The sequence below is a fragment of the Sus scrofa genome, chromosome 8 (assembly GCF_054392235.1).
Source record: "Sus scrofa isolate SSC_HxYL_T2T_F1_AM1 chromosome 8, Sscrofa_HxYL_maternal_Yorkshire_Landrace_v2.0, whole genome shotgun sequence".
Taxonomy (NCBI): domain Eukaryota; kingdom Metazoa; phylum Chordata; class Mammalia; order Artiodactyla; family Suidae; genus Sus; species Sus scrofa.
This window is the reverse complement of record NC_139390.1, coordinates 98,647,103-98,671,842: the sequence shown is the minus strand read 5'-3', so window position 1 is coordinate 98,671,842 and position 24,740 is coordinate 98,647,103. Positions and strand designations below refer to the sequence as shown.

At 36.4% G+C, this 24,740-nt stretch overlaps 1 protein-coding gene and 1 long non-coding RNA gene across 2 annotated transcripts in view; both read right to left on the bottom strand.

Moving 5' to 3' along the window:
- LOC110262158 (uncharacterized) overlaps window positions 1–24,740 on the bottom strand; it is a 439,288-nt gene that overhangs the window by 169,188 nt on the left and 245,360 nt on the right. The window lies entirely within an intron of this gene.
- Window positions 1,804–7,272, bottom strand: PABPC4L (poly(A) binding protein cytoplasmic 4 like). Its single transcript, XM_021101590.2, has one exon. The coding sequence runs from the start codon at window positions 6,500–6,502 to the stop codon at window positions 5,303–5,305; it is 1,200 nt and encodes a 399-aa protein (XP_020957249.2). The 5' UTR covers window positions 6,503–7,272; the 3' UTR covers window positions 1,804–5,302.

Genomic DNA, 24,740 nt, shown 5'->3' with positions numbered 1-24,740 from the left:
TATGATTGTATAACTTGAGGTAGAGGAAAATCACCAGTTTGATTCTAGTGTTGAAAATGATTTGTAGGAAGAAAATGAAATTTTAAGAACTATTTATAAGCAAATGTCAAAAGAAAAAAATATTGGAGTTCCCGTCATGGTGCAGTGGTTAACGAATCTGACTAGGAACCATGAGGTTGCAGGTCTGATCCCTGGTCATGCTCACTGGGTTAAGGATCTGGCTTTGCCGTGAGCTGTGGTGTAGGCTGCAGACGTGGCTTGGATCCCTCGTTGCTATGGCTCTGGCGTGGGCCAGTAGCTACAGCTCCAATTAGACCCCTAGCCTGGGAATCTCCATATGCTGTGGGAGCGGCCCTAGAAAAGGCAAAAAGCAAAAAAAAAAAAAAAAAAAAAAAAAAAAAAAAAAAAAAAAAAAAAAAAAAAAAAAAAATCCAGTATTAAAATTCAAAATGAGATAGAAATAATGAAAAATATCGAGTTTAGTGGATGCATACCTCTACATCCATCTCTACTCATTTCTTCCTATCATTATTGGTCCATTCTGCACAGAAATTAGAAAGTTGACTTCTTCCTTGGTTCTAGCAGCAGGTCTTGTTGAATATATATACCAAAAATGGACAGTGAGAACTGTTCCTACAACTATCTCGAAATACTTCCTGATGATGAAGCTGAGACACAGATGATGAAGAGTCAAGAGACTCCAGGAGATGTGGTGCAGAAGTTCTGATATACCTTGCTTAAAGATACCAAACTCTGAATATTTTGTTAAATAAAATTTCCTTTTCTAATGTGAGTCGGATTTTCTACTTCATGAGGCCAAAGATATTCTGAGGATAGTTTTGTTCTACTTTTTAAAATGTAGATTTTTAAAAGTTCTCCTTTATAGCTACTGTTTTCTTATTTATTTAAAAAATATATTATGAGGCATATTTTCCAAATATAATACAAGTAAGCTAATCATAAATTCTCGAGACATAAGCTGAATTTTAATTTAAGAATTCAATCCAAATGTGTCTTTAAAGTAGTCAATTATTCCTAGTAAAAACTTGGTCTACATTAGAGGTTCTTTTTGATTATGGTCTCATAATTATGAATAACTTTAAAAGAAATACTAGCTCATATGGGAGTCAGTCTTTTAAAACATGAAATATGAATATCTTTGTTTAAAAACCCAAGTTATTTTCATTTTATTACTAAAGGTAATTGATCTTTAGAAAATCGGAAATATTTAAGAATTAAATAAAAATCATTGTCAGACATTTATTTGATCTTTTTTCAATGGATTTATAAAAAATATTAAGATGAAAATATAAATCCTAAACCACTTTTAAAAGCTACTTTTACCAACTATATATTTCCACATAAATATTAAAAAATAAAATTTTAAAAGGTACATATCTATTCAATTGGCAGTACATGCAAACGAACATCTCTATACAACAAACTTGGCATTGTTTGTGGGAGCGAGAAGGGTGGGCCGAAGCAGTGGCTCAAGGTATCTCTATGTAAATTGCCTTTTACTGGAATGCTTATCAGAAAAGTAAAGATTCTTTTTATCTATCAAGGCACTTGGGCATAAAAAGAGTAAAGTTTCTTCAGTGCATAAACCTCTACTGGCAACAAAGATGACTTGATGACATTACACACACACACACACACACACACACACATACAATTTAGAATGAGTGAAATTCAAATTATTTAATAACGAAAATCTATAGGATCATATCTTTCTATAAATTGTCAGTTTATACTTCTTATGGTAAATATTAAAAATAAGCAATTTTTATTAATTTAATCTTATTTTTCTTTTTGTCTTTAGTCTTATTAGGGCTGCACCCATTGCATATGGGGGTTCCTAGGCTAGGGGTCAAATTGGAGCTGTAGATGCCAGCCTACTCCACAGCCACGCACGATCCAAGCTGCATCGGTGACCTACACCACAGCTCATAGCAATGCCGGGTCCTTAACACACTGAGTGAGGCCAGGAATTGAAGCCACAATCTCATGGTGACTAGTTGGGTTTGTTAACCACAGAGCCATGACAGGAACTCCAGCAATTTTTATTAAAATGGTATATTACTGTGTCTTGCAACGAGAGCTACAATTTATCTAAACATCTGATATTATGACCTATTAATTCCCCATGCATATCACAAGAGAACTCTGTTCCCTGATACCGATAATCCATTTACAAGCATTGTGAAATATTGTTCAAATAATTAAACATTTTAAAGTGGATTATCCCGAAAGAGATGTCAAGGCCTGAGGCAACTACTACACTTCCCAGTTCTGTTGCCTGGCACCCTTTCTTAAATGCTTTTTGCTTTGGAGGTAAGTACTTTTCAACACAGTGATTCAGAGAGACAGTAAATCAGTTGGCATATAAATTTTACATAGATTCTTACAGTAGATCAGCATTTCCCAAAACATTTTAATAAAACTGAAAAGACACTTTAAAAATATTTAGTATAGCCTGTGGATAAGATACCACATACATAAAAGCTTTGTCTAGAAAGTACTGAGAATATGAAACTCTGAAAGTAATAGAAGACAACACAGATGATTGGTATATATGTATGGAGAGTATGTATATTTCTGGTGTTCAAATTTTGAATTAAAAAATTTAAATTTGGAATAACCCTCAAAACTATAAACAAGATGAGAGCATTAGGAAAAGAAGTCTAAATTTTTGTCCTTAACATGTAATCTAACAAATCCATATAAATAAAAAACACTCCAACAGGAAAACTGATTAAGATCATGAAAACAGACTAAGATCCTTTCTACAAATATGAAAATACAAATATCCATTAAGTACAAGAAATGCTGTTCAATTAACTTTTGAAGTAATAAAAGTAAAATAAATAACTATGAAATATTTTATCTTTGCATATCAAGTTGAACTGGCTAACAACTTAAAATCTTTTGTTCTTGGAGCATTTGCAAATGAGCAGTTACTCACACTAATAATGGAAATATTAAGTGGCACAAATTTAAAAACAAATATTTGGGCAAATTTATCAAAATAATTTTTAAAATTGCTGTCCTTTTAAACATTTATTCCAATGAATTATACATTTTCTTAAGAAAATACTTATATATATCAGCACACATGGGTTTGCAAGGATATTTATCTCCAAATTGTTTATGATAGAGAAAAAAAGAAAAAGGGAGGAAACAATCTAGTAACCTGTATGTTTATCTAGAGGAAATTGTTATATTATGGTACAAACATTAAAGGAAAGATACATGTCATTGAAATTATAGTGCAAATAATTATTTGTGGTCATGGACGAGACTACGGCATATTGTCTAAGAAAACAATTTCAGGAGTTCCCATTGTGGCGCAGCAGAAATGTATCTAACTAATATCCCTGGCCTTTCTCAGTGGGTTAAAGATTTGGCATTGCCATGAGCTGTGGTGTAGGTCACATCCCTTATTGTTGAGGCTGTGGTTAGGCTGGCAGCTGCAGCTCCGATTCGACGATTCGACCGCTAGCCTAGGAAATTCAATATGCCGCGGGTGTGTCCCTAAAAAGCCAAAAAAAAAAGAAAAAAGAAAAAAGAAAAAAAGGAAACAATTTCAAACAAGGCTTATAACATGATTCTATTTATGTTAAATTATGTGTATATGCACAGAAAAAAATCGGGGAGGAGATGCAACACATTTCAACAGAAGGTCTGTCTGCATAATAAGATTATATGTTGCTGTAATTTTTTCATTGTCCATAATTATTTTCATTGTCTAAATAAGACTTTTAATTTAGAAAATGTGCAATGAATATACACATAGTTCATATAAAAATAAACAGAAACAGATTTTCTCATTCCTTCGTAGCTTAAAGTATTGCCAAAGAAAAATATTTTAATATTTCTTTTGTACTGGTAATATATGAAACAGAAGACTCAAATCTATGGTTATAGGAAATAATTATACAGGATAAAAAGAAAAAACAACAAAACTATTTTCTAGATACCTTTGGTATGAGTGAATCAGAATTTCAAAAGTATTTAAATGTAAATAAATAATTCTATTACTTCCAAACTGCTTTCAAACAGCACATAGTAAAAATCAATAAAATAAAACCCCTTTTAAAAAGTATAGAGGAGCTGAGTAATACAGACAAAAGACAGAAGATAAAGTAAGATCTGGGAATGGGCTGAAATAAAAATTTCGCTGGACAACAGGCTAAGTAATGTGACTTCAATTTAACAGAAAGTCAATTAGTGACCTTCTGATCATGGCTATGGATTACATAGCTCTTACAGTTTTATAAAAGAAGACATGGAGCTCATAAAAATAAAGAAACTTACTTTTCTGAACCCTGAGACAATACTACTACACTGAACAATACAAAACAGTGATTAGAAAACACAGGTGTTAAGCAGAATTTCTATGTCATATATACATATATCTATACACATATGTATATATATGACTTTTATGACACTGCTATCTAGTTAAATAATTAAGGCATCATTTTATGCTGTGTAGTTATGAAGAGAATTAAAACTAGGCCAACTTTTTGACCTAAATTGATATAGTTTTATAACTTAAGGAATGTAGAAGTTAAGGTTTTACTATTCAAGTCACAATTTTGATAACCAGTAAGCACCTGGATCATAGTCAACCAATGGAAAGAATAACAAAATATCCTATAAAGCAGATTTGTAGGCAACATTAAAAGCCTCCATCATTAATTTCAGGCATCAGAAAAATACTCATTTATAAATTTAAAAAAATTCAAATATTTCCTAGTACTTTAAACATTAATTCAAAATGAAATTAGATACTGAATTTGTAGTAGTAATTTTAAAATACTGATTTCTTTAAAAGTTAGATGAGAAATAAAATTTTCTCTTTGTAAAAATACATTACTTTGCAATTCTTAGGTATAAGAACTACTTTGGGCATATTTTCATGGAAGAAATTAAAGCTAACAATATTGTTAAGAAAAAGTATGCAATAAATGTAAATAATTATCACATTTCAGTTGGTTCAAAATATAAAATATATCTAATTATACTTATTGCTATGAACACTACATCAAAATCAGAAAAAAAATTACAATATTGTAATTAGAAGGTGTGCCTCTGTAAAAAGAACCAAGCTTCAAAGATTCACTTATTTTTCCTCCAAAGAAAAATAAATAGCTTTGTATATAAAACCTTTGATCACAACATTTACTAAGCTGAGCAGCCATTAGCTGGGATTTGAAATTTACTGAGGACAATGAAGGCAGAGAACACTAACATTCCTCTAACTACTGCAAATTCTGGCTGGTGCAGTTTTCCTGTCCTAGGGCTTCTGGGCCAGGGCGATATTGAGTGGCTTAGAGCCCAAGATGCGGCCATTCATCTCAGTCATCGCTTTAGTGGCCTCCTCAGGAGAGGAGAAGCAGATCAAGCCAAACCCTTTGCTTCGCCCTTCTTCCTGCATTACCTTAACTCTGCTAATTGATCCAAATGAAGAAAATTCCCTCCGTAGTTTTTCATCATCAATGGTCTCATCCAAGTTCTTAATATAGAGCTTTACTCCCTGGCACCGGCGAAACCTTTCACGTTTCAGCTGCTCAAACATTTGCTTTAACTCAGCCTGTCGCTCTGCTTTCTTTTGTGCCCGGCCTACAAAAAGCAGCTGTCCATTTATGTCCTTTCCATTCATTTCTTCAACAGCCTTTTTGGCAGCCTCATGGCTATCAAAACTCACAAAGCCAAAGCCTTTGGATTTCCCACTGGAATCTCTCATCACCTTAACACTCAAGGTTTTGCCGTATTTGCTGAAAACTTCCTTCAGTCTCTCATCATCCATGTCATCTCCGAAGTTTTTGATGTAAACATTGGTGAACTCATTGGCTTTGTTTTGAAGCTCTGCTTCTCGATCTTTGCGGTTTTTGAATCTGCCAACAAACAGCCTGCAGTCTTTAAGCAGTGCCCCATTCATCTCCTCGATGGCTCTGTCTGCAGCAATCTGGTTCTGAAAGTGCACAAATGCATAGCCCCTGGAGCCCTGATCATCACTCATCACCTTGGAGGACAGGATTTTCCCAAAAGCTGAAAAATGTTCATAAAGGGTTTTATTATCGATGGATTTGTCCAGATTCTTGATGAACACGTTCCCAATTCCAGATTTCCTTAAGTAGGCATCACGTTGAGACCACATGAGACGGATGGATTTGCCTTTTATCAGGTCAAAATTCATGGTGTCCAGGGCCTTCTGGGCATCTGCCAGCTGCAGGAAATTCACGTAGGCATAGCCCAGAGAACGTCGGGTGACCAGGTCCCTGCAGATGCGGATGGACAGCACGGGCCCCACAGTGCTGAATTTCTTGAACAGCAGGTCCTCAGTGACATCCGCATGGAGGTCACCCACGTACAGGGAGGCCTGGCGGTACTTGGCTGCTATATTCATCTCCTCGCTCCTCACCACCGCAAGTCGGTAAAGAGCTCTTGGAGCGATTTCTGCACGTGGCCAGATCACACTTTGGCCTGGGTTCATGCGTGGTGGCCTGAGTCACTGCTTTGGGGGCCAAGCAGTGGGGTTCAGAAACAGCCCCCCAGAACCAGTCTGGCCTTCCCAAGAAGGTGGTGGCAGAAATTTGGAATCTCAAAGAAAGGCTCCTAGGACAAGCTGGTCCTTCCCCACCAACCGGGAATCTTCAAGTGGAGGTCTGGTCCTCCATCTGACCAGTCTCCACAGGAACTCAGATCGCTGGTTTCTGAATAAAAACAGGCCTCGCTCAGGCCGGTTTAAAGTTACAGCAGTCCGGAGAATTCCACAAGTGGCCTCTGAGGCTGCGGCCTGGGACGCGGAGCGCCTGCGGCAGCGCGGGCGGTCCCCCGTGAGCCCTGAACCGCCCAGGACCAGGTCTTGCAGGCGCCCCTGCTGGGGCTCGGCCGGGGGCTCCTGGGGCTGTGCGCCCACACCGACCTCGGCCACCCTCAGCTACCCTCCGCCCCGTAGATCGCGCACCGCGACCCAGGAAGGACGGGTGGGGGTGGGGAGGTGGACAGACCGACAGAGGGGCGGACGGACAGCCGCGGCTCGGCGCGGGCGGCGGCAGAGCAGGGGCTGGGGGCTCACCCAGGCTGCAGCTGGCGGGGGGCGGGCGGGAAGCCCGGAACTCGCGCACTCAACTTCCCGCGCACTCGCTGCCAAGGGAGATATTTTCTTTTTATATTTTTTGAGAATGTTTTTCTTACCCCCGCCCCTCTCGCCCACTTCCCACACCCTCAGACAGCTCAGCCGAGTAGCTGGAGGCGGTGACTGGGGTGGAGAAAGGCAGCCTAGGGGAGTGGCCCTAATAAACCCACCCGCCCGCAGGGCCTGGCGTGAGTCTGACTGCAGGAGCTTGGCCGTGAGGGAGGGGGTCAGCGCTTGTCCCTTCCTTGCTTCAAACCCTACAGTGGCTTTCTTTGACTCTTGGATAAGATCCATCATCAGCACCTTGTACTACAGAGTTCTGCAGGATTCCTGCTATGTTCCAGCCTCAATTGCTGTTTGGATCCCCTTACTAAACTCCGTGACATGCTGGCCTTTTGCTCAGGGACAATTTTACCAAACTGTGTTCTTTAGCAATAAGTTTAGATGCTGTTTCCAAATAGAAGTTTCCCCTATACAACTTCTGAAAAAGTTTGGTTTCTCTCTTAGAAACTACCTTGTATTTACTTAGCATTTTTCTAATTAAAATATATTGTACATATTCCATGAGGGTAGGGACCATGCCCACTTTACTTCCAGGCTTAACTCAGGGCTTGCAGAAATGAGATGCTCAGTATTTATTGAAAGAATCTGCTGCATGGAACAGATGAGATATTTAATCTGAGGCTGGTTTCCATGTCCAGAGACATGGAAATAGTGTCCCTTGCCTCAGAGAGTACTGTAAAAATTAAATGAATAAATTTGGAAATGTTTAACATAATATCTGCCACAGAATAAGTTTGGAGTAACATAAGTTTCGTTTCCTCTAGCATTAAATAAATTCCTTAACATCATTCCCATAAAACCTTAAATTTTAGTGCATTTTAAGTAATGTTACCTGCAAAACTGAATTGTGTAGATCGGTTTTTATGAGGCTAATTTAGTATTTTTCAAACTTTAATGGACAGAGAAATCCAGAAGGGACCTTGTTTGAAAGCAGATTCTGATTATTTTGGAATTAGCTGGAAACTCTACATTTCCAAAAAGCTCCTAAGTGGTGCAGATTCTTTTGGTCTCTGAACCGCTTTATTTATTTATTTTTACTTTTTTTTTTATTACTCAAATGAATTTATCACATCTGTAGTTGTATAATGATCATAACAACCTGATTTCCATCCCACAGCTTTAAATAGGGCTTTACAACTACTATATCCAGTCTCTTGAGACAGTCTGTGATGGAAGATAATATAAGAAAGGGAATGTGTGTGTGCTCTGTGTGTGCTGTGTGTGTGTGTGTGTGTGTGTGTGTATGGATGACTGGGTCACTTGGCTGTACAGCAGAAATTGGCACATTGTAAATCAACTATACATTAATAAAAATAAACAAAAGACTTTACACCTAAACAAGTGAGTCCCCATAGTGGCGTCTTTTCTAATGTGAGCACTAAAAATATGTATTTATTTTACAGAAGATATTCTGAAATATTTCTCTTTCAGAAATACTTTGTTGATACTCTAACAAAATTCAGTCTTAGTAATAATATTAAGCACACACATACACACACACAAAACTAAGCTGGAGGATGATTTTCACTATAAAATCCACATTGCTTTTAATCTATATAATATCGAATAATGGTTGTGTGATTACTCCTAAATTAATTCTAATTATTTTTGCTTGTGAAATTTATTCTGTGTTGCTCCTGTAAGATCATTTATTCAAATAAATAAATAATCTTTTCTTCAGCCACATGCTCTAGGCTGCAATTATTAAAAGAAAAACAACCACTGATATAGCTGGTGTATACCATTCAGAGGATTTCAGCATATGCTTTAAAAACTCAGACACTTTCTGCATTGTTTAAAGTAAATAAGTGATCATATCATATTCGATATTATCAGATTTTTTAAAAAGAAAGTTCCTAAGTGTGCATTTCCTGAGAATTTTTTTGAGATCTCTTATTATTTGGAAAAATGCCTAAGATTACATTAGTTTTTTATACAACAATAATTCAGCTATAGCAAGATACCATAATATTTCAAAATCTCCTGGACTCTTCACTTCAGTGTAATCTTCACTAAACACTTGGTAAAAAGTGAAGAAGGGTTTTCAAAATCAGAATTCAGTGCTGTGGTCTCTAATCAACTTATAGGCACACTTGAGTACAAACCTCAATTTGTCAAATGACTGCCAATCATGCTCATTCCTATTGATACTACTCATTATACTGCTTTCAGGTTTATATTTTAACAAAGTAAGCATATTTAAGCATCTATGATTCTTCCCTCTCTTTAATCATCTAAATCTCATCATTTTGTCAGATGTGTTGATTCAGTAATTTCTTAATTGGTATGTCTTTTACATTTGCCCTTTCTTTCTAGTCCCATTACTATTGCTTTTGCCTCATTTCCCTGTGTATTATTGCATGAGTTTTATTCATTCATCTTCTTTTGTTTATATGTCAGTCTGTTTATATGGCAGTCCACTGTGCATTTTGCTGCTAGAATAATCTTACGAACAATTCTTTCATAAGATTTTAGTTAAAAAAAGTTACTTCCAACATTTTGCAATCTCAATTTTAGCCTAGCTACATATATCTTCTATCAAGCTAATTTATTATTTGTTCTATATAGACATGCAGTTAATGTTTTAAAAATATCCTTTCCTCATAACTATGCAAATTCTATCATCCTTCAGGCCCATTTATACCAACATACTTTTTTTTTTTCTCTCAATAGTCCAGCTGATACTGATTACTTTTTCTTTTCTGAAACAATTTATTTAACTTATACATTACATATTTGTACTCAATTTTAGCATCAGCCCATTGGCTTCGGTGGGCCTTAACTTGAAACTGATATTGCCTATGTTAATTATCTTCTGTTTTCTTTAGCAAGTTGTTGCAGCTTTGCATATTGCTAACTTCCATATCTCCTAAATTCCCTAAATATTCTGAAAATGTTTTAATTAAGTGCCAAAAGTTTTTCTTCATTTTTAAGTAAACTGTAAGTTTGCCCATCTTATCTTAGTTCAATTGCCATTCAATGCACAAGTTTGCTGTGTGGGTGGCTCAAAGAACTAAGAGGAAATAAGATGATATTTTGTTTAAATGGCAGTAAAACTGTCAGTGTTTCTGTTCCTTGACACTGACAGTGATAGAGGTCAATGGTTACTTTAGCATATATTGTGAAGAAATGAATTGCTATTTTGAGTATGAGAATGCATTTTAAAATAGAAATCTTTTGTACTAATTAGACCAAAGTAGTTTCTGACATCTGCTTAAATCATTGCTCTGATGTAATCAACTATCGATAAAAATTTTCTTATTTTTGTTTAAAATGGTCTTTATTACCTTAATAGAAAGTAATTATATGAATGAAACTTGCTTTTATTATATTTTGAAAGTGCCCTGTTCAATGTTTACTGCAAAGTGTAATTTATATCTCTTAGATTGTTTCAATTTTATTTGACAATTATGATCCCTTTCAGTTATAATCATTTTATAGTTTTTTACCAAAATATAGTGTTAACTTTCTTAGAATGAAGTATATGATTTACATATCAGAGTTACACTTCTCCAGAGCATATAGAAATGTCACAAAGAATAATGTTTGATTATTAGTAGGTCTTGATCAAAAGTTTAAATCAGTCCAAAATATCATTTACCAGTAAAAATATTAGGCATCACAGAAAAAAAAACTGAATAAGACACAGAATCTTTCCTCAACACCATCAATGTTCTTACTGGGAAAAAAAACAACTAAAACAACAATTTTAATATAATGTAAAATCAACAATCTAAGAATATATATGGTGGAAATTTAGCAATTAAGACATAGGAATAATTCTATCTAGAAAGACCAAAAAAGCTTTTACAGAGAACATGGTACTAAAGAAGTCCAAGCTGTCTTTTTGTGAATTCTGGAGAAGTTTAGGGATAAGTAATGTTGGTGTCAACTAGTATGCTTTTAATATTTCTGGAATATAAAGTGTACAGAAGGAAGTGGCAGGAAATGAAACAAGAACAAGACAAGGACATGAGGCCAGAGTGCCTCACATGCTAAGCTATGTTATAGACTATGCTCTAAAGGAAAGCTATTGGAATAATTGATCTAAGAAGTGACTTGTTATATTTCAGAACTGTAATGTGAAGATGGTATGAAAGACATGGAGTCCTGGAAACATGAAGTAGGGGTAATGTAAAGATGCATGGTCATGAACCATTCTGAGTATGAAAATGCATTTTCAAATAAAAATCTATTATAGTAATGAGATCAAAGTGTCTCTGCAGTCTGCTGGGGTGGTTTCTCTGAGGTAGTCAACTATTGGTAAAATAGTTCTAGGCATTGACAGTATGGTGGTTAAGACATAATTGATGGTGAAAAACATTTGTTTGAAGTTCCAATCTGATTGCCCTCAGATGGCTGCCCAAAAGCCCTTCATTGTGTCACTTGGTCCCCTCTACTTCATTCACTCTCTTTCCTTGCTCCAGGACTCTAATTTCATCTTTCTGTCTGACCCATGTTACCAAAGCCAGGAAAGCTACTCAGCTTTATTCTGAGATTCTTCAATTAGTTTCTACAAATTAATCAGACTTTTCCATCACCAGGGATTATCACTTCTCATAACACAAATCCATCATACTATTATTTCAATATCTCCTCAACCCTACTGGGGCAGTTAAGGAAGAACAGAGGAGTGAAGGGAATTTCAAGAAGGAATCCCCTTGTTGTCCAGTTACTTGTTTCTTGATGCAACCCATGTGCCAGTATAAAAGAGAAACTTATTGGCTCTTAACTTTGATGAAGAGAAAGGAATCGAGGCTATCATCACAGTCTTGTCATCAGGGAGAATCTAGCATCTTTTACAGAGATGTTCATCTCACTACTGGTCAATTACACTGGGATGGTTTTCTGACACTCAAGTGGGGTGCTACTGTCTACTTTGGACAGAGATCTTTTCCTGCTCATCATTTTAGTCTTTATTAGTCTACATTGCAGCCATTAGCACTAGTTAGCCACTTCCTATTTAGAAAACAGTGTCCCAAGTTCCATTAGGCTTAATCTCAAAATTTCTGTGTTAGGATCTTTGGGAGTCAAGGCAGAAAGGAAGTGGTTCAGGACCGACAGGGTCACTGGGAATTGATCCTTTAGGTGTTAATTTCTCCTTCTCATTCTCCTTTACTCACAGATGCATTTCTCCTAAGGGGAACTGTGTTAAATGTGAGCAGGCCAATACCAGTTTAGAGTGCATAATTACCTCCTCTGTTCTTTTGCCAGGCCCATTTCTATAATAGGGTAGAAAAGTTTTATGAAGCAACAAGTCTTTCTGCTTGATCCCACATTCTGGCTGCAAGTGGCAAACTCCAAATACTGGAAAAGGTCTTACAAATTTTTTTCCTATAATTTGCTAACATATATTTAAAGTAAAATGTTTTCTTCAGGTGGCAATTCCTGAGATATTATCTTGGTGTGTAACTGCATTTCTGATGTTTGTTGTTAATGCCAAACTACAGGAAGCACTAGTCAATTTGGAGCATAAGAACTGTTCTTCTGTTGAACTACTTTCTTAGCCTCCTTATCAATCCCACTGACACATCGAAAATAATAGACTCCTTTGTTATCTTTTATTATCTATCATTCTCCCCAACACATGCACGCGCACACACACACACACACACACATACACACAAAGCCATACCACCAAACTTCAATGAAGGCAAAAATTGTGTCTAGATGAATCACTACTGTATTTTCAATGCTTATATTAAGAGCTAGCATGCAGTGGGTTCTCAATACTTATATTTTTAATGTTGGCAGAGAATTTTGTATAGGCCACTCATATCCCTGCACATCTTGTAAGTAGAGGAGCTGAGTGCCTTTGTTCTGGACAATGGTTTAAATGATGTTTATATAACAAAAAATCTTGGAAGATATTTTATTTCTCTCTGATGAAAAGTTCAGGTTTGTTCGCAACCTTATAACATAGAGACACTTTTTCTTTTTGGAGCACAGAGCAGATATCTTTCACTTTAGAAGAGTCAGATTCTCTAAGTACTGGGTTATTCTCTGCACTGTGGGTGCATGTGTCACCTGTATGTCCATGTGCTACACTGTGGGAATTTGGGCTTGGGGAACTATCACAAGGAAATGCTACTGTGTTGGCCACTGCTATTACAATGAGGAATAAACTGTCTCTAACCCAGGAGCATACATTAAAAAAATGGCACGCTAACTTCTTAGATTACAAGTGGGGTAAAACTCAGACCCTTCATAGATCCTTACAGTTTTGGTGATGACAATGGGATCCTAACATAGACAGAGTTTTCTGGAAAGGAAGGCTAATATCCTCACAAGCTGATAAATTGGATTTAAAGGAAGTCAATGGGATTCAGTAGCAAAAATGCTGACCAAATAATACCATCTAGCAGGCAAAAAACAAACAAACAAACAAACAAACAACAAAAAATAACCCAACTCTTCAATTTCACCTTTTAATCAGGAGGAGTTGGGGAAGTTGGTCTCTGGGTAGGGAGAGAGGAATAGATACCAAGACAGCTGCACAAATGGTGCTCTGGTGGGTGTGAACTCTCCTATAGGGGAGGCAATTTTCTCACTATTTTGCTAGTTAGGCTTAACTCCATCCCATTAAAATAATTAATACTAAAATTAATCCATGACCAGAAGACTGTTCTAACATTTTCAGTCAAGAGTTATAGACACTTGTACATTCGCTGAATGTGAAAAAGCAGGAAATTTATGATCACTAAAGGCATTAAGACAAATCAAGAGAACTCTGGCTACTTCTCATGGTAAATGACTCTGGGGTAGAGTATGTAAGGCTTTGAAGAAAGAACAGTGATAGCTGTGCCATCTCCTGGCTCAGCTGCTCTAGCAGTCTATCATACCAAACTTATAGTCATTTGAAGACAAGAGTAAAGGGTTTCCAGTTGTTTGTTCATTTGTTTTTAGTGGGTACTGACTGCTAGCTTTGGCTCACTAAGGGAGATTTTCCTGACACAGAAACACCATTGCAGGAAACTACAGATGAGTAATTGCCAGTATTCATGCTTTAACTGTCCTTATTGGATCTGAGGAATGTGAGCCACTGGAAAATAAATCACTAATCCAAAGAAATTTACGTAATTCTTGAAGTAACCTCCACTGCCCTGGAAAAAAATCCTGTTACCTCTATATTAAAATAAGATGAAACCTTAAGGATATTATCATGACAGTGGAGCAGGAAATGCCTCAGATTAAGGTGAATTGCTTTTAAAAAGTACAGGTTGTTGCTCTATATGTCAAGCCCAACTTGCCTAAAGTACACAAACCAGCAGCCCCAACAGCAAATACTTCGGCTGTGGCCACTGATGCATCCTCCAAAGATGAAAGAGAAGGTGTCAGATATTAGGAACATAACACTTGACAAAGACCATTGAGCAGGCCGAAAAGTATAGGAACTTCATTCTCAAGCTACTGTCACACCACTTGAACTTGGTAATAAATGTAAGCTTTATTTTTAAGGCAAGGAGCTGATTTTTTTTTTCTTCTGTGCATCCTCTGATCTTTTTCTCCATCTTTACCTCCATCTCATCCCTTTCCATGAGAAAGATCATTAATGACTGGGTCAAGGCTTCCTTGTCCCCAGAGGGAAACCAGATTAAAACATGATGGAATATTTACCAGAGCAGAGAAAGTCAAATTTCAATGGCTTTTTTGGATATTGATGCTCAAGTGACATGCCTATCTGGACTCTGGGAAGAAGGAAGTGCCCAAAAGCAACTAATGGGGTTTGGGCACAGTACACAGTAGAGGAGAAGTTAAATGGATCTGTGGGGGAGACTTTTGGGACAATTCGATATATCGCTTTTGTTGATTTTACAACTGAATTTATATTAGGAATGTATGTGTTAGATGTTTGCACATTTATTAAAAACAACCCTATTTGGGATACTGTACTGTGGACATAAGTAGCTTCTCCTTATTAAAACATCTGGTTACCTTGTACAAATGCCCATGTTAAGGGTCATTCACTCATAAGGTTGACAGTAATCAAACTGATGGTTGAATTCTCAGCTCTCAGATTACTGCCACTGCTGCCTCAATCCATTCCATGCCTGTGTTTCTTAGGTGAGAAACATCATATTACATTGAGTCCTGTCCACTTCCAGAAACCTTTACTTGGGTTACCCTCTCTTGGAGCCATCAGTACAGACTCACCACCACTAATACACGTTCAAATCATACTGTCTCTGTTCAAGTTCCATCTGTACCACTGTGCCCTTTGAAGTAAATGGTCATATTTTTGGCTTTTGAACCAGGAATACTCATAATCTGGTAATGGAATACTGTTTATCACAAAAGCCACTCAATAACAGACTGATAATCAAGTTATTCTATTAATTTTCCATATTCTGCATTATCCACAGACGTATGGTATTATGGAGGATTAGAAAATCCTCAAAAATCAACTTAAAATTATTCTGATTCTGTTTTCCTCAACAACTTTTGATCCACGAATTTTAGCCAGAGTTTACTCATTGAATGCATGCAATCATCCTTAGCAAGTGATCATCTCATTTGGTCACTTCCTGCGTAATAATCAGGATCAGGAAGATAGGTTTCATAGACCTATTATTGCATTCATTTACCCATTCCTGACCATGCTACCCTTTCCTTTTCCTAATGTCATCACCACGATGGACTGGTTAATATATTAAGAAGTTGCTTGGCAAAATGAGGCTCAAGGGATTAAAATTCTATTCTAATTCACCACCTGGATATCTTTCTTAGATTGTCATATTCTTAGGTCAGAAGAGCAATGACCGCTTGTCAGCAGTATACTACTGTTACTATCAGTATTCATAGTCACTAATCACCAAGTCTATTGCGGTCCATGCCAACCAAAATAGGGTGCATAGAGATGTTTTAAGTTTAATACAAATATCCTTATCTTTCCTGAACTTGGCTCCTATGGGTGAAAGTTTTTGGTACAAGTTGGAGATAATTAGTAAGAGGCTTAAGCTATAGCTCCTGAAATGGGACACAGCAGTTTTTCAGCAAAGACAGGGCAGTAACAACCTAGGAACCCAGAGAACATCTGAGACAGACTCTAAGAGATACAGTGAGGGGAGAAACATTAATAATCTTTGTATTCAGAATCATTAGAGCCTTGCTCATGAGGAAAAGTACACTGCTATACTGCTTGCAAACTGTAGAGAGTGCTTTAAATTTAACTGACTTCCATAGGGAGTGCTTTAAATTTAACTGACTTTCATCTCCTATTGCATGGCTCTGACCGTGATTTGAATGCCAAACGTACTGTAAAGCCTATTGAAAACAACAGGGGATGGTCCTGGTTCCTGTGCTTTCCATATAAACAATGGCAGTTGACAACACCTTAGATGTTTTCACATCCCCCCTTTCCATTATTCAGTCATTTCATGAAGTAGATAAATACCACTCTGCTGTTGGCACAAAGGAGAGAATTGCTGTTAAACAATCCCTCAAAAACATTTTTATTTGGATGGAACTAGCACTGCTAAGATTTATCAGTTTGAAGGGAAGCTGTATCAGAGGCACTATCAACCTGATGCTTAACTGATATAGATCCCATGAGGGACACAAAAATTTGTAATGACACTTTCTTTCTGGGGAAACTAGGTGTATCTATAGGACTATATTTCTGTTTAGAAGCCCTGCATTAATTTGTCCACCCCCTCCCTGAAAACATGGTAGCTTGCACCTTAGGAATGGCTGTAAGACAACTTCAAGTATTGAAGGAAAGACCATCAGTAAATCATATAAATATCAAATAGCTGCAGAAAGTTCTCCAAAATGAGGCAACTCATGATGCTCTCAGACAAGTGACTAATTTGTTATTTATATGCAACCTGTAGACAGTTATCCCTATAGTATGACTCATACAATTAGAAATGGTGGTACAAAACTTGTTCCTAATTTATCTGAAGTGATTGATCTTGGCCCTGGAAGACATTCAGATCAAATTCAGTTGATTGTCCAAGTTTGTTATTGATAATGGAATTACTCAGAATTTGCCCTTGCAAACCATGGCAGTTTCTGAACAATCACAAGAAAGTGATTGTACTACTATACCTGTATTAGAACCTCAGACCAAGCAGAAAGGGCAATAAAGAAAAACAGCAGCAAAGTCATTCTTTGTCTATGATAGAGCCTAAAGGCTTATAGGTGTTGTTCAGTTGGTTGCATCTAGAACCCTGGATCTTAACCATGGTTAAGAGTAATACTACAGGTTTGCCTCATCCTATTGCTTGGATTCCTATTGGTAGTAGCCTTAATACCAAAAAGCATTATGAAAGAAATTAAGTGGGTCTGCTCCCAGCCTCTGATGGTTAGAGGGACCAAAAAATTGGCATACTCACTGGAAAGTGCCAGAAGACAAGATAGTATTAAACTAAGAGGTGAACATTGATAGGGAATAACTCTCCATGGCTCTTTTGTGTTTCTGTATAAATTTCAAGGAGAGGCACTGACTGCCTCTGTTCTAGACTGTCCCTTCTAAGATGTTTACATAGTAAAGAGCCTAGGAAGATAGAGTCTACCCAAAGCAAAAAACAACCATTCTTGATATCATTTATTAAAGATCTCAATTCCTAAGCCCAAGCTCCTCTCCTTTAATGCAACCTACTTAATATTTAGGGGTTACCTGACTCTCTTCATACAACTCTTTGGAAATTGTGCTTAGGAAACTGGTATGAGAAATGGATTATATTTGGGCTGCTATTGCTCTGAGTGATTAAGTTCTTTGTTTCTGACTAGGAGTTTCATGTCTTCTGCCAGTATCCATGAAACTGTGGGATACTAACTTTGTAGTAAAAAGTAGGGTAAAATACCAAAACCTTCACAGATCTTGACATTAAGCAAGAAATTGGATGAGTTATAAATAGGATTGGTAATACATGGAGAAGAATTCTCATGACTCTAGAGGAAGATCGGTGGTATATCTCTGCATCCTCATACTGCACACAGTAGCACTTCTCCATCTCCACTGGCAACGTGGTGATGCACTAAAGTACAATCAGTTAGCCTGGAAGCTATCTGGTATGCAGCCTTTAGTCCCTGTTTCTTTTTTCTATTTTGCAGGTTTCAGTGGGTTTCTTTAGCCTCTGTCTTTCCCAATGTCCTCAACAAAATTAACTTTAGACATGAAAATGATTGGGTTTAGAGTACATTTTTGGCATTTCCTACTCCATCAGAAACTTACTTTAGAGCACTCTTAGCCTGTTAACCACAATCTGAGAGAAACCTCTAAAGACTCCATAATCTTTTTGTTTTTCAATCTCTGAAACATTTCATATTGGTCTCTGGAGCCAAGCATGTGCTATATGTGCCCTGGACTTTTACAAACTCAGGACATTGAGGAGAGTCAGGTTGCTTATACTGTTTCCTTTCTGACTGAAAGCCACGGTTCCTTGGTGGGTGGGGCACCATCTATAAATCAACTTCTATTAACTCTACCATGGCCTATATGCCATTTGTCTTTTTTTACAGTAATGATACAGTGAGATATCTTTAACATCTAGGGTTGTGGCATTATTCATCACAGGCTTCCTTTCCTAATATTTCATGCAGAAAATGCTCCATATGGATCATCCAAATAAACTTATGTAAAAAGGCACAGTCTTGACTGGCTTTCTAGATAGAAAAGGTCTTTTTAAAACCTACACTTCTATAATTGTTCTAGTGTTAAGATCGCTGTCTAAAAGATCCTACAGCTGTCTTAGTGCTAAGATATCTGTATTTTTTTGGATTCCTGTCTCAAACGGGGTCACAGAATTATATATTCTCAGGCTATATCTACAACAAATCCTATGCACTATTCTTCTAACAACCGAAATTTGATTCAGGGTAATCAGTTACTGCACAGAATTTCAACCATTCTGAGGGAGAGACCACACAAACGCCAGCTGGCCATTGTGTCCTACTAAGTCTGCCACTGTGTGCAAGTCAAGGACATTAACCAGGAGGACTCAGCATTGTCTACAGTCAGTCAGAATCACCTTCAGACACACAGTCAGTCACAGATGGCAAATCAGACATTGTTTTTCATTGATATCTTTTTCTTATTCCATGTCTCATTCTCTCTATTTTCTGGTTTATACAGAATCATTTCTTGTGGCCGATGCCACATGTAAAAACAAAGAAGAGCTGTTGGTAACAACTTAGACTGTACCAGCCATTTAGCAGTCACTGACCTCCCAATTCACTGAAAGATGGAGATAAAGGTCTGACGCACATTCCTAAGTTGCTTTGACAGGTAGAAGATCCCATCAGATTAAAAAATGCTGCCAGCAAGCATGTAGACACCAGACTATTTGAAATCAGAATACCGGGGCTGCTGGAAACTTCACCTTGATGCTAACCAACATGAGAATTGTGCATGAGCTAATCACGCACCCTTCAGCCCCTCCCTCACAGTGCCTTTAAAAGCCCTTTGCCTGCACAGAGATGTTAAGACGACTCTCAAAGATACTAGTCCACCATTTCCTCTGCTGGCTTTTATGAACAGACTTGCTTTCCTAACCTCAATACCTTATCACTTGACTTACTGGCTTGGCCTGTCTTGTTGGGAGTAGCTAAACCTGGGTTTAATAACAAACTCTAAACAAAATTCGTTTTTGTAAATACAATTCTTTACAAAACAAAAACAGACCCACTAACATAGAAAACAAACTTATGGGAAAGGGGGAGAGGGATAAATTAAAAGGTTCAGTTAACAGATATATGTTACTATATACAAAATAGATAACCAACAAGGACCTACTGTAGAGTACAGGGAAATTTACTCAATATTTTGTAATAACCTATAAGGGAAAAGAATCTGAAAAAGAATACACACACACACACACACACACACACATATATATATATATATATATTCTTTTTATGTAACTGAATCACTCTACTGTACACCTGAAACTAATACATTGTAAATCAACTATACTTCAATAATAAAGAACAAAAACCATTGTGTGAATTGAAGGTATACAACATGGTGATTTGATATATTTATATATTGCATTATGATCACCACCACAGTGTAGCTATCACCTCTATCACAACACATGGTTATCCTTTCTTTTTTATGGTGAGAACAATCAAGGTGTAGTCTCTTTGAAATTCAGCAAAAAAACATTTTAGCTATAGCAACTGTGAAATTTATATAACTGTATCTTTGACAATTATCTCTATATTTTGTGCCTCTCAAATATTTTAATAGTAACCTATCCTGTCAGTCATTTTAATTTCAAAAGGCAATAGAAACAAAGCTTCAAGAAATGTTCAGTTTCCTGGAGTTCTCCTGTGGCTCAGGGGGTTAAGGATCAGCATCTCCACAGTGGCTTGAGTATCTGTTATGGGTCGAGTTCGATCTCTGGCCTGGGAATGTCCACATGCTGCAGGTTCAGCCAAAAAAAAAAAAAAAAAAAATACATTCAGTTTCCATCATCACTCTAATTTGCATTCCCACTTGTAGACTCAATCCAGTAATCATTTAGAACATCCTATCTTCATTCTCTGAAGTTTTATTCCTGGAATTTCTTAATTTACCTTCTCCTTATATCTTGCTATCACATCTCGTCTTTCCCTCAGCTAACTAATTAAACAATTTGCAAGATTATATTGTGTGAACTTCTAATAGACAGTGTGTCAAGCAGATACTGGAGACAAACGCATCAACAGGCTACAGAATAGGCATTGGGGGATTCTGGGAAGATGTGCCACTTTGATGGACAAGGACTCTGAGCTAATAAAGCCCTCAGGGATTTCCTTGACCCTCTGGAATTTTCACACTGACGGAGCTGAAATCCTCTCCAGCTGTCCCGTTCCCAGAAGAGATATAAGGTTACTTTATTTTCCTTTTACCTAGAGTATAAGCTGGTTTTATTTATTTATAATTTATTTTTATTTAGATATAATTAACATGTAACATTATATAGAATTATATGTAATTCATAGGTTCAAGTATACAACATAATACTGAGATATTCATCTGTATACACTGTGAAGTGGGCTCCACAATAAATCTAGTTACCATGCATCACCATATACATAACAAAAATTTTTTTTCTGGCAATAAGAAATTTTTAAAGACAGCCTAATTTTATATAAACCATAGACCACTACTCAGAAAAGTTTCAGAGATGATTCAAAAGGAAAAAGAATGAGAGGAAAAAGTGATTTTTGAAAAAAAATGGCTATATTCTAGAAATACAATCAACATACCAGGAATTCTATTAGGTCAACCTGAGAAAACAGGTTTCTTCTCTGGTAATGTAAGCTAATGCTAATTATCTTTATGAATTTTTATAGGATTGATTTTTTTCCATTTGTTAAAGGGAAATTGTTACACATGGAAGAATGCAAAACTTATCTGATATAATAATGGAAGCCAACAATTACTGATCACTATTCTACCATAAGCATGTTACATGAATTATCCCATTTCACTTTTAGAAAACAATATGTGGCAGATACTATTATTAGCTCCACTGAAAGATGAAGATGACGAGGCACAGAGAGTTTCAATTACTTCCCTAGGGTCATAGGGATACAAGTCTTGACAGCTTGACTCTATGGTCAGGTCTACTCTTGGCTTCATTTGTGAGTCAATCTTTGACTTTAGACATTTCCAAAAGGCCATTCTGAAGGCTGCTTCTGGACGGGTTGTGAGGTGATGGTGTACAATCTGTCCCTGGTCCTCTCTGGCAGCTCTCTTTCACATTTTAGCAAGTATTAGTCAATAGGCTTTGATGGAGTCACCTGCTTAATTTCCACATCTCTGCCTACTCTTCTCTGAATGGTGTTTTAATCCATTACATGACTTGGGTTCTCCTGCATAAGCAGGTGAGCCAGGGAAGGGTTCCCTATGCCCTGAAGATACCGATAGTCCTCTCTACAACCTCCACCATCTATCTCACTCTCTTCTAACTCAATTTACTTTGTTCACTATTCCCTTAGTTTCCCTTACCAACATTATCCCCATCCCCACTTCATGTATAAAATGCAAAATAGGCCAAGGCAAAGGTTTAGCCACTCTTACAGTGCAGGAGGACTGGGCAGCTTGAAGATTTAGATATGCAGTTTCTGTTGACAGACATTCTAATCTGTGACAACTTTTTTTTTTTTCTCTTTTGTTTTTTTAGGGCCACATGAATGGCATACTGAGGTTCCCAGGCTAGGGGTCTAATTGGAGCTGTAGCCACTGGGCTATGCCAGAGCCACAGCAATGCCAGATCTGAGCCATATCTGCAACCTACGCCACAGCTCATGGCAACACCGGATCTGTAACCCACTGAGCAAGGCCAGGGATCGAACCTGAAACCTGGTTCCTAGTCGGATTCATTTCCACTGCACCATGATGGGAACTCTTGTGACAACTTTTTATTCAACTCTAGTTTTTACCGAATTTTTTTATGTCATGTACGTTTTAAAATATTATAAGCAACTCCCATTTACTCTTTCACTGATAAAATGTCTTTAAAATCATTTAAACCTCATACTTTTCCTCTAGGAAGCCGTAATTTATTTCCCTTCCTTTATGGACTACTAGTAGTTACTTTTGGTTGTATTGATACTCTAATCTTTTTACAGCCATTAGGGTATTTATTTTCCACTTAGTTCACACACACACACTTCTTCATCACAGACTTACTTCATCCTGTATGTTGCAGTCCCATTTGTGGTAAAGATGTAAAACTTTTAGTAATTTAACTCACAAAGAGAAATTCTCTAGTGGTTCCTAGCATATTTCTATTTCTAACAATCTTAACATTACCTATCCATCCTCTGTCCATGAACCATATTTTATGTCTTATCTAAGTGATATTAGGTGTTTTCTGTGATAACAATTCATGTGGCTCTTCTGAAACTCTCAAGTGCTACCAAAAAAGCATCACCTTGGAAATCACAGTCTAATTATTGTAGTTGATATTTGCCCTTTCTTTAGCAGTAAACAGTTATGAAATTGGTTTTTTATTTTTCTTCTTAGAAATATTAAATAATCTTCATGGCTTATTTATCAATGAGACTGGAACAAGCTAAAATTAGTGCTCATCATAAGACTCATATTTTGAGGAACAAAAAATCTTTGCTTGGAAAATAGGAGATTTATGGAGAATTCTGAAATTGTTCTGGGAAAGTGAGTGTCAACTTAATTTCCTCTGTTAAAGGAAAGGACTTGTAACAGTTATATGAGGATGATTTTAGCATAATTTGAGGAATTCCTAAAAATTAGAGAAGTTTAAATATGAAAATTGTTTGTGTTTTTTTGGTGGTAATAAGTTTAAATATTCAAGCAGAAGCTGTACAAACAGAAGTACAACAAAGGGAATTCCTTTATGGAAGGCTGGAATAAAAAATTTTAGATTTATACCTACTTTATTATTTATGGTATATTTTATAATTTTATGGAAGAATAATATAAAAAATAGAATCAATGCTCAAAATATGTAAAAGTTTAACTAAACTATATACAGGAAAGTTTATTTTCTACTGGACGGTTTGAATAGTTACAGTACAAAGATATTTTTAAAAGACTGTTAGCTAATTAGTACATGTTGTTTATTGTTAATTCCATAATATGTTTTTCTGTGTGTTTATGGTCTCTTCAGTAAAGATGAACTTTATAGATGCATATTCAAGAAATTTTTTCTTTCAAAGATTGAGAAAGGCAATAACATTAATAACTATCATTAAGCTTAAAATATGGAAGCAAAAATTTATTTCCACTGTTTTCTTCACTTTCAGATGTACTAGAGAAGAATACCAACATCTCTAATTCTCATAACCTATATTTAAATATCTTCAGATTACCTGACTAAATAGTCTCCTTGATTTTTGTAAGGGCAATTAGTATAATTCTTCTCTCAAGTAGAGACTCTGGGTTTAGAATAGCAAAACTCTTTATAAATGTATATGCATATAGTTTTATGCATGGGTGTTTATGTGCTATATTTAGCTATATATTTGTGTGTACATTTTTATATTGGAGATAAAAAAATATAGGAAATGCACAAGTGTAGCTGAATGTCAAATCCTCCTTTATTTGGGGATATGCTATTTCAGGTGATTTTTTAATACATATGTAAAGTAGTAGTAATCAACTCAGATATGTTTCAACAAACGTTTGTTTGCTATTTGCAAAGTACTGTATTCAATTCTGGGAAAGAAACAATGTAGATACAATATTTATCTACAGGTGCATGCAGCTTAGTGAAAGAAGAAAGGAAACAGACATATAAAGATCTAAAGAAATGAGTAACAATAAAACATTAATGTTTATTTCTTTCTTATTAGTACTTATCACCCATTCCCAAACAGTGGTAAACATTTCTGTTTTCATCTATTTTAATTTGACCCAGTGCTTAATTGACTGATCTTGGTAAATAAAATTCTAAGAAATATTGTTGAACAAGATTAAATGAACAGCTAAGTTAAAAAATGCAATAGTTTGGTATTCAGCAAATCTGAGAAAAGATATTAGTCAATAAAAATAAATAAGAAGGTAGTTTTACTGGTTAATGTATTTCAAATCTGTGAGGGAAGAACAGGTTTC